Genomic DNA, 17410 nt, shown 5'->3' with positions numbered 1-17410 from the left:
CAAGATCTGCAAAATGTAGAGTAGCGTGACAATGTTACAGTAGCAGTCTACAGAACAACTCACACACACACACACACACACACACACTCAAGGAATGTCCTCCTGTGGGTGAAAGAATGAAGTATTCATTCTCTCTCTCTATCTCTGTCTCTCTTTCTCTGTCTCTCTCTCTTTCTCTCGTTAACTCTGCTGACAGTCAGACTATACCACCACCATAATATAATAGAGATAGTGAGGGAGGGGATAGAGAGGGAGTAAGAGATAGAGTGGGAGAAAGAGATAGAGGGGGAGAGATGGAGGGAGGAGGGAGGGAGAATCCTTTATACAGGAGAGAGGAGGACAGATTAGAGAAAGAAAATTTGTGTGAGAAAGAGAGATAGAAATAAGAGAAAGAGTGAGAGAAAGAGAGAGAGAGAGAGAGAGAGACAGAGAAAGAGCGAATCAGTGGGAGAAAGAGATAGATAAAGAGAGAGATAGAAAAAGAGAGTCAGAAAGAAAAAGAGTGTCAGAAAGAGAGAATCAGTGAGAGAAAGAGAGAGAGAGTAAGCGAGAAAGAGAGAGACAGAGAGAGAGAGAGAGAGAGAGACAGAGAGAGAGAGAGAAGGGGGGGGGGTTTAGAGAGATAAGGGGCGTGCAATACAAGTTATTAAATTACCTCTCCTTTTAGGGAATTTAGAAACAGCTAGGGTATGAAAACCTTGTCGCTAGCCTTGTTAGCTAGGTATGGCCATTGCTGGGCTGTCTTGACATGATATAGTCTATAAAGCTTTTAGTTTGCCCTGATGGGTGCTGGGTACACCGTGTGCTGCTTTCCTCACCACATGCAGCACCACAGAGGCGAGAACCACGCTATTCTACGGTACGTTACCTATGCCTACGCTACGACTGTCAGTGAGTGGATGACAACATTTTTCTGACAGAAACCAGAGTAGATAATAATGTATAGTATAGGCTGAACATGCTTCAGTCGCTGGTATTGCGGTTTACAGAATTCTTTTAATTTTGTTATTCAATTATACTTTTTGTATTATCTATAGTAGCAAATAGTTATATTTATACGCACATTTTATTTGAATAAATGTTTTAATTTAATTGTGATAACTTTGCCTCCTCCTCTTGTTCAGAATCATCTGGTGTTCGACTGTGCTTGTCATCATGACAACTCTTACACTTATTTATTCCCAGTATGAGGAAGACCAAGGCAGCCAAAACGCCAGTGCCTGCATCCAGTGACTCCAGCGACCCGGCTGAGGAGGGCGTCTTGGGGTCGCAACCATCCCAGAGTCCGTCCCCAGATCCCTTCCAAGGGAGGGAGCCGCGGCCCGCCCCTACAGCGTCCAGCTGCTCCAGGAGGGAGTCAGACACGGAGCTACAGGCCTTTTTAGACATGAGGGACCAAACAGACAGCAACACAGAGGTGAGAATCAGACACACAGACTGACAGACAGACCACAACACAGAGGTGAGAGCCAAACAGACAGATAGACCACGACACAGAGGTGAGAGACGGAAAGACTGCCAGACAGACAGACCACAACACAGAGAGGAGAGACAGACATACTGACTTACAGACAGACCACAACAAAGAGGTGAGAGACAGACACACTAACTGACAAACAGATAGCAACACAGAGGTGAGAGATAGACAGACCGACAGACCACAACACATAGGTGAGAGACGTACAGACTGACAGACTGACAGACCAACAACACAGAGGTGAGAGACAGACAGACAGACAGACAGACAGACAGACAGACAGACAGACAGACAGACAGACAGACAGACAGACAGACAGACAGACAGACAGACAGACAGACAGACAGACAGACAGACAGACAGACAGACAGACAGACAGACCACAACACAGAGGTGAGAGACATACAGACAGACAGGCAGGAATAAAGTTGACAGACAGGCATTGGGAGACAGGCAAACATGCAGGCAGAACGACATACAGACAAGGATTCATTAATTCATAACATTTACAATCTACATCAAGGCCCCTATTAAGCACACATGCATACACACACCTGAAGTATAGATACAGATCTTTACTAGCTCCCCCGATAGACTCCTGCTCAAGGTTCGGGGAGCTATACTGGCACAGGTCCCTGATTAACAACATGGGACTAGTTTGATTGAATCTAGACGAAACCAGCACAGCCGTTTAAGATGTAACTCTGTAATTGTACAACTCTGCTTCTACACAAAAGGTTTAGTATGTATAAACGATGGCCTATGGGCTACACAATATAGCTTTAAATGTATAATAACTGATGCAGTTATAATTGAATGTACAATGTTTCAAGTTGAGTCAAGTGGAGTTAATAATGAAGACCTAGGAAATGTATTTTATATATCTCAGGGGTATTTTAAACTGTTCGCTGCGTGTAAATAGTGTAGTACACAGCGCTTCCACAGTAGGGCACACACTGGGGACATTGTACTGTCTAAATGAGTTTCTAAGACAAAATGTAAGAAGCCTGGCTCTCAATTTAAACAGAAAAAAAAGGAGTGTGTTCTTTCAGGGGGTCAATGCTAGCCCAACAAGGAATGCGTTAGGATCGATAAAAAATGACATTTCTATCAATAAAGTGTTTTCATTGATCATTTGCTGTGTCCAAATATAGTTTGTTCTGTAAATTCTGAGCAAAGGCACATATCCCCATAGCTGCTTTTAAAAATAATTGTAAAGATCATTATCTTCTGTTTTTTCCTTTCATGGGTGTGTTCGTGTGCGTGTGCGTGTGTGCGTGTGTGTGTGTGTGTGTGTGTGTGTGTGTGTGTGTGTGTCTAGGAATGGGAGAAAATTAACTACGACATTCATTCTATTCGCTACACCAGAAGAGAGGTCTGCACTCGATGGAAGAAAATACTACTGCAGCTCGGTCAGACTTTTGATCTATACTCTCGTCTTAATTCATCGTATGCATGTTGCATTCTTATTTTCTTCACAAGCAATATTTTTTCATTGAACGATCTGACCAATGTCGATCAAGTTAGTCAAAAATGTGATTGTGATTTATTAGATAGACAAACTTAACCTTTAACTAACTTCATCTTGGTGGTCACACGGATTTGACCAATGAGGACACATAAAGTAACTCATGAATATATAATACCCCAAACTGATTTAATTCCATACGTTTTGTGACAATACTCACCGTGGCAACGAGAGGGCAATGTCGCCTCCGCAGGTGAGCAATAAGTGGCTTTGGAGCCTTTTCTCCCACTCTAAAATTCTTCTTTCTTTCGAATGGCCCCTAAAAAGTGTTCTCCCTGCGGGTTATGTTATGTTATTTACTTTACATTGTTTTGCAATTTGCATATGTTTATATATTACACAGGTGACAAACTATCATTACCTTTATTTTCTATTATCGATTTGTATTATTTTTTCTCTTCATTCACAAACAAGGCATTCCATAAATGACTGTGAATGAATGTGATTGTGAAGGTTACCAGTCCGAGGTGGAGTCCTTGCTGGGTATGAATTCCCCGAGAGACCGGCGGCAGAGTCTGCCGAGAGCCGAGGAGCTCCTACAACATCTGCGGGACCACAGCGCTCTGTTTCCCCCTGGTGGCGGTCCGCAGAATAGATACCTCCACGTAATGGTACTACATAAATTCATGCATACTCACAAACATACACACATAAATACATGTATGTGTATCCTAACATGTGTACCCCCCCCCCCCCCCCCCACCACCACCTTACTCAGGACTGCCTGGTGTCACTGGACAGTGCTGAAGACTTCATCAGGCTGGCCACCGAGAAATACCCTAAGACAGAGTAAGAGATAGAGAGAGGGAGAGAAAGAGAGAGCAATAGAGAGATGGGGGAGATGTGTGTGTGTGTGTGTGTGTGTGTGCGTGTGCGTGTGTATGCGTGAAGAAATCTGTCAAATTTTTTATCAACTTGTCTGTAGTCTATCTGCATCGCTCCCTTTCAACAATATAAGTAAGCTGCCGTTATTCAAAGTATCATTTTGTTTGTGATATTGTGTAATCTGCCTACATTTGTGTTCATAATGACACAGTATAGTTCTATGTGATATTAAAACAATCGCTTATGTAAAAAAAACTTTTATGGCTCCCCAACTGAACAACTGACTGAACTTTTATCAGTTTAATACTTGGGTTGAATCCATTATTAAGGATGTGGATTTTTATGTTATTCAGTATTTAAAGCGCCACGCTTTTATAGGACTCAAAGACCCTTTTTACTCATAGGATAGGGTTTGTTAAACTTTAGTCACAAATCAGAAATCTTTTGCATCATATTTGTGTCAACCAATCATGTTACTGGAATCAGAAAGCCCTTAATTGGCCAGCACATGCCGGCCAGCAGTAGTTAACTGTAGAAAAGTATTGCAGAATTGATTTATTACAATCCCTTTCTGACTCACCCGATAAGTTTTCTGTGACGAAAGGAAACGAGGAGGAACTTCACCACTGGCAGTCTGTGGTTTCCAGCCCAGGCCCTAGACGTTCTGCTACGATGTAGTAGGGCTGCTGGAGCCCAAATGAGTCCAAATGAAATCACTGAGAAACATTTAAAACCTCCATACATGTCTACGATGTCTTTGTTTTTGTTCTTATCAGGTTCTTATTATTCTTGCTTAAATGTGTGCCTTTGTATAAAAGGGACGGGCAACATGGCGTTCACAGTTCATAGGAAGCAACAGAAATGATGTTTCTGTGGCATAGTGTTACACATCAAGACCCAATCTCAGCCTGCATGCAGTTCTCTATACCGAACCATGACATGAAAACCACAGGAAAGGGAAACTTAACGTACCCTAGTTTCGTCGCGTTGTGAAATCTCTCAACAGATGGCGTTTTTTTTCATGTTGATTGCTATGTTCCCACTGGGTACCCACTTTTTTTGTATTGAAGCTACAAAACCATATCCTTGTTACATTACAACGTGCCTATTAATACAGTACTCTGAAGTCTTCCATCTACCTAAAATGAAACGCACAAACTAACAGTGACACTACTGTCCTATTAGTGTTATTGACGTTCATCCTGCTTGTTACACATCTTCTGTATTAGTTTAGTGTGAGTGCGGTCCTCCTGGTCTGCTTGTTAAGTAAGTCATCTCTGGCTCTTATTGATAGCGGTCAGTGCCTCCCTGCGAAAGCCATTGTTAGGGGATGGAGACAGTGAGGTACAGAGAGGTCAAGTCCCCACAAATCAGTGATTGTCTACCAGCTAGCTCTATCATTTTGGTGTGTAAACCTCATTATTCAGTACTAGACTAGAGCCTGTCTGTCTCCAGTGTCTGTCTGTCTGTCCGGTTCGGCAAACACAGACAGAGGCGGAGGTCTGTGGAAAAAGTGATGTGGCCGTAATGCGATGAGCCTGTTCCCACTCAGGCAGACCAAAAGCATACTCCTCCTCTGTCTACCAGGCCACCCCCTCCCCTGACAGCAACCGGCTGCAAACAGAGACGCCATGCAACTGGTGTGTAGTCTAGTGGGGTCTCCACATGGTCTGTCCCTACTTTATCTGAAGGACTAGATCAAATAAACCTAGAATGATGTCTAGTAGTTCCAGGGGCCACTATTCGATTTTTGCTTTTTAATGGATGGATCAGCCTACCTCAACTACGTGGACTGTACTGAACATTGGATCTATCCTTCAAACATTTGGGTGGACATTCTCACGTGTGATGAAACATTTATATGCATGTTGAAATGGCCACATGAGTGTATGTCATGTTCCGATGCATGATGCACATTGATTATTGTTAAAGGGGTAATATTATTCCACCAGGTGTGCGTGTCACTGGTGGCATAATATAACCCCTTTAATTACAGAATTCAAAGTGCATTTTGGAGTTCTGCCGTCCATTGCTTAATGTCTCATGTCCCCGTATCCAAGGGTCACCTTATTTTTGTGTGGCTCTACTGAGCTGCTCAGTTTTATAAGAAAGAGGTAGAGTTTAACCACCAGAAGTAGGGGTCTGGTGACATCACAGGAAGTAGGTTTTAAACTGCCTGTGAGTCAATCGATCAGATACCCAGAAGACCTCTGTCGTTTACTCCCTCGTGAAATATTTAATGGTGCCTCTCAGTGTGTATATGTGTGTGTGTGTGTGTGTGTGTGTGTGTGTGTGTGTGTGTGTGTGTGTGTGTGTGTGTGTGTGTGTGTGTGTGTTCATCTAGGTGGAACATATACTATTGAGAAACATTTATATCAAGTAGCCCTCTCATATGTATGAAGAGGTTTGGGTTGTGTGTGTGTGTGTGTCTTTTTGTGTCAGTGGCAACTCTACAGAGTTCCAACAAAAATCCAACCCCGCACCGACGCCGGTTAGTTACACCAACGTTGGATCAGTCAAATGTCAATGTGAGTGGCGTGTGTGAGCGTGTGTTTGTGTGTATGTGTGTGTGTGTGTGTGTGTGTGTGTGTGTGTGTGTGTGTGTGTGTGTGTGTGTGTGTGTGTGTGTGTGTGTGTGTGTGTGTGTGTGTGTGTGTGTGTGTGTGTGTGACCAGCCACATGTTTCCCTGGGCCTGGTGCCAAGCTGGGCGGGGGGGGGGGGGGATCCAGTGTTGATGCTACAGATGGATGGACAACCAGTAACACACACACACACACACACACACACACACACACACACACACACACACACACACACACACACACACACACACACACACACACACAGTGGCATCCCGCCCCTGAAGCCTCGGCCTGAACGGTCCCGTGGGACCGTGAAGGACGGGGTGTACCACCCCCACCCACCAGCCGGCGACGGAGAGCACCGGGTCCTTCCCCCCAATCAGGGTGATTGGGGGACACCTGGCCGTAAGCAGAGGAGCCATTTTAAGTGGAGGTCCAGACCAAGAGCACGGCAGAGGCAGAGACACACATGGACTGCAGAGGCTTGAGGCCCACGGAGACCCAAGCGCACCCTTATCCTGTCTTTTATAATTGCAATAAACGCCGAAGTCGGCTTAAACCAACCGTTGCCACCTGTTTTCCTGAATCCCGGCCCATTCTCCAAGCCGGATACCACATATGGTGGAGAATGCAGGCATGAAGATCCCACTACAACCCCCCGGTAAAGTACCCCACCAATTCGGTATGCCGAACCCGGTCGGGACAGACGCCGCCGGCGCTGCGAGAGACGCCGCCGGCGCTGCGAGAGACGCCGCCGGCGCTGCGAGAGACGCCGCCGGCGCTGCGAGAGACGCCGCTGGCGCCGCCAGGGACGCCGGCGCCGCCGCCAGGGACGCCGCCGCCAGGGACGCCGCCGCCACCGCCGCCGCCAGGGACGCCGCCGCCAGGGACGCCGCCGCCACCGCCGCCGCCAGGGACGCCGCCAGGGACGCCGCCAGGGACGCCGCCGCCGCCGCCAGGGACGCCGCCGCTGCCGCAAGGGATGCCGCCGCCGCCGCGGGAGAGAAGGCCGCAGCGCGAGGCCGGGACGGGGCTGCGCCGCCGGCCGGCGCGGACGTGCGGACGGGTCGGCCCTGTATGCTGGCGACCTGCTGGGCGCAGGGGACATCTGGTAGTCCGACCATCCCGGCGAGGGTTATGAACCAGGACACGCAGGCCATGGTGGACACCGGCAGCGTGGTCACCCTCCTCCGCCCCGACTTGGCGGGAGGGAGGGAGGGGAAACCCATCGAGGTGGCCTGCGTGCACGGGGACATACGGTCCTATAAGACCTGCCATGTGGTCGTACGGACACCACAAGGGGTGTTTACGGCACGGGCGGGGATTGTGCCCCGGTTCCGCTCCTAATTGGGAGGGACTGCCCGATTGTCCGTCGGCTTTGGGACTCGACGCTGGAGTCCCGGGGCAGGAGAGGTGTGGTCGCCACCGCGGCAGGAGAGGCAGCCGCCGCCGGCGCAGCGGGAGACGAGGCGGCGGGAGACGAGGCGGCGGGAGACGAGGCGGCGGGAGACGAGGCGGCGGGAGACGAGGCGGCGGGAGACGAAGCTGCCGGAGACGAAGCTGCCGGAGACGACGCAGCCGGAGACGACGCAGCCGACGCAGACCAAGGCCCTGGCTACCCGGGGCTTGGACAAAGGGTGGAGGAGTGTGGCATCCCGCCCCGTAAGCCTCGGCCCGGACCAGCCCGAGGGTTGGTCTTGGACGGCGTGTACCGCCGTCGCCCACCAGACGGCGACCGAGAGCAGCCCTTTCGCCTCCCCAATCAGGGTGATTGGTGGACACCTGGCCGGTGGCAGAGGAGATATAAAAGGGCTGACACTTGGACAGCACGGCACAGCACGGGAGGAAGAAGGAAGCGCTCGGGTCCGCGTGCAGCTAGAGGCCCACGGAGGCCCTAGAGACCGCGAGTGCCTTGGTTGACTAAAGTTGACTGTTAATAAATGCCCGCAATGGCTTTAACCTTCACCAAACGCGTCGTTTGTACCGGTAACCCGGCTCATTTAAGGAGCGGGTTGCCACAACACGTACACTTGCACACGCATCTATACATATGTATACACCAGGGGCGTTTCTGTCCCCAAGATAACCAAACGCACAGAAGTTTAAATGGCTCTAGGTTAGGCTGGCTACAAGCAGTATTTTTGACCACTCTATGTAAAAACTTCTTGCACACCACTCAAAAGTGAATACTAAAAAGGAAGTGAGGACGCTAACAGACAGGAAGTGTGTGTTCAAAATGCTATGAACAAGAGGAGGGGGCAAGTTCTTAGAACTCAGATGGAAGATGAATCTCTGTAGAAGGTTACACAAAGGTGATCTAACGGCTGCTTTAAGAAATAAGCAAACAAATGTGTTGATATTTTGATGAAAGTAACCATTAGCATCAATACTATATCTTGTATAAACACTTTGAGTTAGGTTAAGGAAATGTTTCCCCTATTCTTCGCATGTTTCTTGCTCTGTAAAGCTGCAATAAGGTGATAGCCATTGTGCCTAGCAGGAGGTACGAATTGGGACGTGACAACATGGAACAGCGAGGCAGGAATATGTTATGTCTGTTGCCATAGCCCCCAGGCCCTGGATGGCCTTATCGGTTTCTTCCTCCGTAAAGCAGCATTCCAGTGAGGAATAGCACTCATAAATAATTATCTCTTAAAATCTCTTAAAAATCTCAAATTAAGATCAAACAAATATATGTAAATATTTAATGTTAAATGAATTATGATGCAAAATACTGTTTCAATTGACATGTACATTTTGGGCATTTAGCAGAATCCTTATCTAATGTGACCTAAATGCGTACATTTGTCATAAAAAAGACAAACAATATATTGCAGTTGGTACAGTAAGGATGTTCATAGAACAAGTGCTAAGCACTTTGCCAGGTTAACCCGTCCCTGTATACAGCAAAGATAGCTATTGTAAGATGCTACACGTTTAAGTACTATTTTTAATTGCCAGGACGTACAAACATACAATTTAAGATGTGTTACCTACCCCCACACATAACTCAAAAAGAAAATTCGCTCACTGGGACCAATCCTAATTATTTCTCAGTTGACCTTTCAAATGGTGATACCTACCATGGACGGAAATGGGCAGGATGTTTCTGAAGGGTCCTTACGGGAATAACAGGTATCCACCAAAGCCATCTTTTTAGTCAACCCACCACACCATAGAATATCAACAACAAGACAGCGCCTTCGCTTTTTTCGATAGATAATGCTGTGTTACTTTATTTGATTGTAATATTGGAAAGTAATTGTAAAGAATAGCGATAGACTAGATAAGCAGGGGAAATCCAGTTAGGTCATTCATCAAGAGTTCAACTATTCATTGCTGCTGACTCAACAAAGACACACACACACACACACACACACACACACACACACACACACACACACACACACACACACACACACACAGGGGAAGACATCTGTGGTAGAGTTTATGCAAATCAACATCCTGTGGGATTTTACCCTGACTTTACTATCAGTGCATGACATTTGTATCACAAACACACACACACACACACACACACACACACACACACACACACACACACACACACACACACACACACACACACACATAACCACCACAAACCACAAACCAGAACACCCAGAGCATCTGTATGAGCGTGAAGAAGCTATTTGCTAAGCTACAAAGCTCATGCTCTTTGTTTACGTGAGTTCAACAGAATGAGAACAAGAGACAATAGTAGAAATGAGAAACATAACAGCCCTTCTCTGATTCTACACCCTGGAGGACTCCCCACTAGCTCACTCTCTTTCTCTATCTCTCTTTCTCGCTCTCTATTCTCTCTCTCTCTCATCCTCTCTCCTATCTCTCTCACTTTCATTCCCTCTCTTTCTCTCTCTGTGACGTAAAGAGAACATCAAAACAACAACACTTTGTATGTGTGTGTGTTTGTGTGTGTGTGTGTGTGTGTGTGTGTGTGTGTGTGTGTGTGTGTGTGTGTGTGTGTGTGGGGGGGGGGGGGGGGGGGGGGATTTCAATGTGTTTTACCTATATTGACAGACTAATATGATTATGACATTTGGAAACACCGGTTTGCTTGTAAGCTTTCAAGGGAATTGACCAAAACATACCATCTTCTGTGGAATTCAAAAGGAGACCATTTTGTTTTCTGTTCTGTCATGTTCTATGTGTGTGTTTCTGTTTGTTTGCGTGTGTGTTTGTGGATATCTGTGTGTGTGTGTGTGTGTGTGTGTGTGTGTGTGTGTGTGTGTGTGTGTGTGTGTGTGTGTGTGTGTGTGTGTGTGTGTGTGTGTTTGTCGCCATAATAAAAACAATTCCAAGAGACTATTTTGTCTATTTGCAACTGTTACTAATGAAGTTTTCTACCTATTTAGTGCTTTGTGTTACGTCATTATTCAAATGGGAATAGGGTCAAACCAGTGAATAAAATACCATAATTCATAATAAGTATAATGATCGTAGTTTTATTTTAACGCATATATACTTTATTTAAATTTAAAATTTCTATAGACCTATTTGTACTTCCTTTACTGTATTTGACGTGGGATGTCGATTGTCTATGTTCTAGACCTGAGTCAGAATTATTAGTATAGTCAATTCATCCACTCACGTCGTGGTGACTGCCCTGACGTTTCAAACGAGAACAGGAAGCGACCCTGGTAACCTGGCAACACAAAAACCTTAATCGACCAATCACAGGTCTTCAATCGGCGCATTGATACAACCAAACTTAAGAACGAATTGATTCAAAAAGCCCCCATCGTCGATTTAAATTGGACCTGAAGGTAATTTAGAAATATCCTCCTATAAATCTAAATAATTAATACTTTGCAACTATTTAAATGCACATTAAATAACCAAGAGGGACTGTATTGTGGGCTGGCTGTGTCTTCCGGCGAGGCTGTGGTTCGGCTGATAAATACCTGCTCTCAGTCAGCTGCTGAGGACGAGTTTCTACATTGCAGTCTGCTGCGGTTGTCTGTCTTACTGGATTATATGGAAGTATCGGCACGAATGCAAACTTTCCTCAGTCTTTTGTAATTCGACCTCTATCCGTGGAAGCCTTTTGAACCGTATGTACCTTTTTATTCATCACATGGAGAAATGACCTGCTTTGGGCGTTTAAACCTTTCACGTGTCATGACATTTCTGCTGATTTCGCCTTTCTTGACACGTGATACCGATATCATTCCCCGGTTTAACTTTTAATTGTTGGCGTTTTATGGCTCAAAGTGTTTTTGAGTTTTGATCGATAGATCTACCTAGTAGGCTACCCTTTGCTTTCGCGATTGTATGAATGACTTCATTGATTTACAATGTAACCAGCTGAGCGCAGTGGTCAAGCCGGACGGTTCTTTATAACATGATATCCATGATGTGGTGCTATTTGACTTGTACCACTGCTAACGTTGGTATGGTGTTTAGATGACATGCCTTTTTTTTATATACATTAAGATCTTTCAACATTATGTAACGCAACTTAACATTTACACTCGGGCGTTTGGTGTCCACTAACTGGGTTTTGATATAAATGTGTCATTAATCACAAACGGGGAAATGAGGCTGACAGCGGTCATCAATAAATGAAGGCCGATACGGTCGGCATTCTTTGAATACCCGTCGTTTTGATTGACAATTATTTAATAAACAATAGTCGGTTGTCGTGTTTATTTAAAACGTGTGTGCCCGTCGTGGTTCTGGAACGGAAGGCTCGCGGCGTGGTACGATCTTCTGGAAGCCAGGCGCCCCTTCGCCCCCGCCCCTCCCCCCTACTCTCTGTTGCGCAGCCAGGTGTGTGTGATGCGCGCGCCCCGTTACACACCGGTGAGCCCTTAAAGGTCAAAGGTCGTTCCTTCTTTATGATATATTGCGGTTTCCCTTTCTCAGAATTTGGCTACTACAACACGTCCTATGGTATACTTTTATTTTGTTGTGTGTGTGTGTATATATTAAGTGCATTCTTTAAATCAATAAGTTGAATCTTAATATTTCCGAAAGAAAATATTTTCCCTTCCTCCCTGTTTATCAGAACTCTTAACTGGTAGGGTCTTGTCACCTTTGTACAAGTCAATACTCCTTTAAAGCAAGTAGGTTTGTATTCTTTAAATCAAATCAATAAGGGTTGAATTCTAAATGCATCAAGTTGTTAAATTGCTTACGTTCTTTTTTTTTTTTTTTTCTTCTGTCCTGCCAGTTTATCTGCACTCTGATTGGAAGATGGCTACAGTGGCGACCAACCTGCTGTCCTGGGAGCAGGTGAGCCGCCTGGACGAGGTGCTGTCGGAGGCAGTGCCCGTGCACGGCCGTGGCAACTTCCCCACGCTGGAGGTGCGCCTGAAGGACATTGTGGCACGCGTGCGCTCGCGCCTGGAGCGCAGCGGCGTGCGCGTCAAGGACGTGCGCCTCAACGGCTCGACGGCCAGCCACGTGCTGGTGCAGGACGTGGGCTGGAGCTACAAGGACCTGGACGTCATCTTCCGCGTGGACCTGCCCTGCGAGTCGGAGTTCCAGCTGGTGCGCGACGTGGTGCTGGGCACCCTGCTGGACTTTCTGCCGGACGGCGTGAACAAGGAGCGCATCACGGCGGTGACCCTGAAGGAGGCCTACGTGCAGAAGCTGGTGAAGGTGAACACGGAGCAGGACCGCTGGAGCCTCATCTCGCTGTGCAACAACAATGGCCGCAACGTGGAGCTCAAGTTCGTGGACACGCTCCGCCGGCAGTTTGAGTTCAGTGTGGACTCGTTCCAGATCGTGCTGGACTCTGTGCTGGCCTACTACGAGCTGTCGCGGGCGCCCATGTCGGCCACCTTCCACCCGTCCGTGGTGGGCGAGAGCGTGTACGGCGACTTTGGCGCGGCGATGGGCCACCTGCGGGGCAAGCTGATCGCCACGCAGCGGCCCGAGGAGATCCGCGGTGGCGGGCTGCTCAAGTACTGCAACCTGCTGGTGCGCGACTTCCAGCCCACGGACGCCGACGAGTTCAAGGCGCTGGAGCGCTACATGTGCTCCCGCTTCTTCATCGACTTCCCCGACGTGGGCGAGCAGCAGCGCAAGGTGGAGGCCTACCTGCACAGCCACTTTGTGGGCGAGGAGCGCTGCAAGTACGACTACCTGATGATCCTGCGGCGCGTGGTGGACGAGAGCACCGTGTGCCTCATGGGCCACGAGCGGCGCCAGACCCTCAACCTCATCTCGCTGCTGGCCTTCCACGTGCTGGCGGAGCAGAACGCCATCCCCGACGCCTCCAGTGTCACCTGCTACTACCAGCCGGCGCCCTACGTGCGCGACCACAACTTCAGCAACTACTATGTGGCCAACCAGAACATTCCCACGTGGTTGCCGTGCAACTGACGCAAACTGACAAACATGCACACAAAAAACAGACAAAAAGTATTCATGAGATGAGCAAAAAAAATATGGCCATATGGCGAGACGGTGGCCGCCGCTGGCGTTGAAGAGAACAGAATTGTTGCAGAGAAAAAGTTGAAAAAAAAATAAAGACAATATCTGGGCCATAAAAAAAAAAGCTTTCTTTTCCTGTGAAGGCATAGAGGACTGGGAACTTGCCAAGTGTCAAGAACTCAATCCTTGCGTGTCGCAATGCCATCCAATCCAAAGTGATCTATTTTGTATTTAAGTGTTATTTGGATAATTCTGTTTTTGGTTTTCTTTTTCAAATCTTTATTGATATGACGGCTTCCTCTTGTGCCTTATAGCTCCTCTGGGTTTGCACGTTTCAGTTGACTATGGTCCATCTTTAAAAAGGAAGGAGGATGAGAATAAGGCCTTAATGATTATAATTTATTTTGAAGTCATGTAACTAAATGAAGCAAAAAAAGCTCAATCTAATATAAAATGTATACTTGGGGTAAAAACAAAAAAAGAAACGCAGAGCACTGGTGTAAAAAGGACATACTTAAGAAAATATGTGCGTGTTGTAAAGTTGAGCGTCATGCTGTATCATGTGGGTTTAGGCGGTCTTTAGAGGCTTTATGATTGAGAGGGGTGACAGACCGCGGTTTATTTTTTAATTTTGACGTGGAATTACGAAACGCACTTCCAAGATGGCGTCCCTCCCCCCCCCAGTGCTGTGAGGACATGGGAGTGAGTGCGCGTGCGTGTGCGTGTGTGTGTGTGAAGGAAATGTCTTCACGTTTGTCTATTGGGGATTTTCTCCTCCACTTTAGCCTTTCCTTGTCGTTGTATACCCCCCTCCTTCCGGATCCTCTCTCCTCAGGAGACGGAGCATGCCTCTGGGAAGCAGGGTTCCTGGTAGTAGTGGAGGACGGCGTGGCAGCCAGTGCCTTCCCTTATAAGGAGCAGCACATGGCAGTCAGAGGCCGCACCAGAGGGAGTCCCGGACGGTAGTCTATAATTATCTACTTTCTGGGTTGCGTTGGCATGGTGCCACCCTCTCGTCACACAGGGCGGCTGATTCACCGTTTGGGGACGATGGGGCAAGCATTTTTTTTTTTAGCCCCTTTTCGGGTCATAGGGGATAGGCCAAGGACGGGCTGGTTCACCAGCCAGGAATTCCTTTCCCCTTTTGGCACTACCGGCAGGGGTCGAGGCATAGCTGTTATGTGAAGCCAAAGGTTCTTGTCATCCACTGACGTAGAACTGCCCCCTGCCTCCCCCCCAGTCTCCATTCAGCTACCAGCTTTACTCCCAACGAGCCCCTCCCCTCTCGGAAGTCACTTCAAGGGGAAAGTTGTACCCCTACCACCTTAGTGGCGTTTACAAACCTGCATTGGCTCCTATTTTGTGCGTTGCAGCATATGTATGCGTGATTGGCCTGCTTGAGAGGTTTTGTCTGGCTAACTGAATGGGGTTTTGGGGTAGGAGGAAAAGGCTAGGCCTCTAATGTAGCAGAGCTCTGATGGGACAGAGTGGGCCTCTACAACTATCTTGTCTTCCTGTTTGGTGTTAAGCACAGGCCACACGCCTCTAGCACCACCAGCAACCAAACCTCTTGGTGCCTTTTTTTTAAGAGTTTCTGTATCTTTGTTTTGAAGGTTGCGCCAGGAAGTCTTAACGCTGTCAGCTGTCTAGGGGCCTCCTCCCCACTTCCCAACCATACGACCAGTGCCGCACTCGGATTACGGGGATAGGGGCGCATGTACAGGCTTGGCATTTCATTGGTTGGTTAAGTTTGCCATTATTGTAAACATTCTCCCCATTTGAGACCCTTACTGTGCCGTTAGATGGTTCCTCTAGTCATTCCTGTAGCCCTTCATATTGTTTTGTATTATCTGTTAACGTTGCCATGCAATATTGTATCCACTGTACAATCTTTCCTCCACAATACTAATGGGGTCAAAGTGTCTTGTGTGAGGCCCTGTCTCTAGGGCTGCTTTGTGGAGGTCATTGTCATGAATTTGTAAAAGTCGAGTTCTAGAAGACTCCAAGCAGCCCAATGAGCTTGTGTCCCTCAGCAAATGGCTGTGCAGCCACCTCTGGTTAAGCTACGGTGAAGGCCCCCCACCCAGCAAGCGTGGAAGCATAAGGTAATATTGGATGGATGGAGCACGGAAAGCTCGGTGTGATGTGCATGTTGGGTGGATTCAAGGGTTTACAACTTCCAGGGTTTTCAGGTGGCTGATGGTTCGACTGTCCCATAACTTCACAATTCCCCCCCCCCATGTTTTTATGTGAGAAAATGGCTGCTTTGTTTTGGGTTCCCCTGAACGAGCTGCTTGACTTTTTTCGTTTAGTTTAGCTTTTTACTAGCGAGACATATTTTTACCGTGGCAGCAATGGATTCAGCCATTCCCTAGTCATTTTACCTTGAAAAAGGTAAAATAATGCCAATTGTTTGTTTCTTAAGCCTTGTGACCCACTTTTGGATACAACTGCAGCCCAACCCCAGACTGCTAAAGTTCTATGACCAACTAGGATCTATGATCGACTAGCAATGCTTGATGGAGTAGGATCAGGTTAGCCCTATGCTAGTTGGAGTAAAGGGCAGGGAGGATAGTCTGAGTGTTTAAAAGGTGGCATGTTTAGACAATCAATCCAGACCCAGACTGTGAATTGTTACTCCCTAGCCGTGTGTGTGTGTGTGTGTGTGCGTGTGTCTTCTGAGCTTGTTTTTCTGCTGTTTTCCCTATGATCAGTATTATGATTCCCACAGTTTGACCGCAAATACAGATAATACACATGTATTTTATCACCTTGTGGTCAAACTGGGAAGTGTATTTATTTCCTGTAGTTAGCCGGTCCCGCGCTTCAGGAACATGGATAACTTTACTAGTGCTCTCCTGTTTGTCTGCATGGAGAGTTTTGGGAATAACATGGCACCCTGTTTACGTTATGCAAGCGTGGATGTATGAGTGTGTGTGTGTGCATATAAACTACAAAATGTGGGGAAAATATGAAGTGTCATACTATAAAAATATATTTTTGAAATGGTGATCAGTAAAGTGATTGTATGTCAGCTTTTGACTATGATGGAATTTCATTTATTCGCAGCACCTTTACCTCACGCTAGTTTACCTTCGGAAATGTATATCAAGAAAATGTGTTTGAAGACTTCAATGAATAAAGTATTGAACCACATCCCCTTTTAAAAATGTGTATATTTTTTTTTTCTCTGTTGTGGTTTTCCTGTGCAATCATGTGTATTTTGTCAGGCGTGGCAGATTTTTTTCTAATATTTGACATGAACAGTCGTTATTCAGTAACGATCTTCACAGTTCAAATGCTTACAATTATAGCTACGTTAGCATCTTGAATTAACGCAACAAACCTTTTAGATGGCAGTTCATTGACAACGGGCCTAGAAACTGGGTAAACCCGTGGTAAGCCCACCCAATACCCATCACCTTAATCATAAAACATTTTTGGTATTGGACTGACCTCAGGAGTCCGGACTTCTCTGTACTCCCTTCTGTCTGCCTCCATCTGCCCTTCTTCAGTTCATTATTCATTCTTCCTACACTCGGCGATCACATACACGCACAAAAGGAGCTTATCGCAGACTGCATCATTCATCT

General features: G+C 46.8%; 2 protein-coding genes across 4 annotated transcripts; both read left to right on the top strand.

The window, feature by feature from the left end:
* The first annotated feature begins 602 nt into the window (after positions 1–602).
* On the top strand, positions 603–3847 carry LOC132448833 (melanoregulin-like). Its single transcript, XM_060040370.1, has 5 exons — positions 603–859; positions 1186–1417; positions 2799–2889; positions 3459–3616; positions 3724–3847. Exons 1-5 carry the CDS (start codon positions 783–785, stop codon positions 3796–3798), a joined length of 633 nt encoding a protein of 210 aa, XP_059896353.1. The 5' UTR covers positions 603–782; the 3' UTR covers positions 3799–3847.
* Positions 3848–9245: 5398 nt separating this feature from the next.
* On the top strand, positions 9246–16987 carry tent5c (terminal nucleotidyltransferase 5C). 3 transcript variants are annotated; one of them, XM_060039666.1, is made up of 2 exons: positions 9246–9485; positions 12643–16987. In XM_060039666.1, the coding sequence occupies exons 1-2, from the start codon at positions 9398–9400 to the stop codon at positions 13764–13766; spliced, it is 1212 nt and encodes a 403-aa protein (XP_059895649.1). In that variant the 5' UTR covers positions 9246–9397; the 3' UTR covers positions 13767–16987. The 3 variants fall into 3 exon arrangements, with proteins under 3 accessions (XP_059895649.1, XP_059895648.1, XP_059895647.1); XM_060039665.1 differs by lacking the exon at positions 9246–9485 and adding an exon at positions 11115–11200 and having other exon boundaries at positions 12610–16987; XM_060039664.1 differs by lacking the exon at positions 9246–9485 and adding an exon at positions 11224–11488 and having other exon boundaries at positions 12610–16987.
* Positions 16988–17410: the final 423 nt, after the last annotated feature.

The sequence above is a fragment of the Gadus macrocephalus genome, chromosome 20, assembly GCF_031168955.1.
Source record: "Gadus macrocephalus chromosome 20, ASM3116895v1".
Lineage (NCBI taxonomy): Eukaryota > Metazoa > Chordata > Actinopteri > Gadiformes > Gadidae > Gadus > Gadus macrocephalus.
Note: the sequence above shows the minus strand (reverse complement) of the source record. Positions and strands in the feature narration are given on the sequence as shown.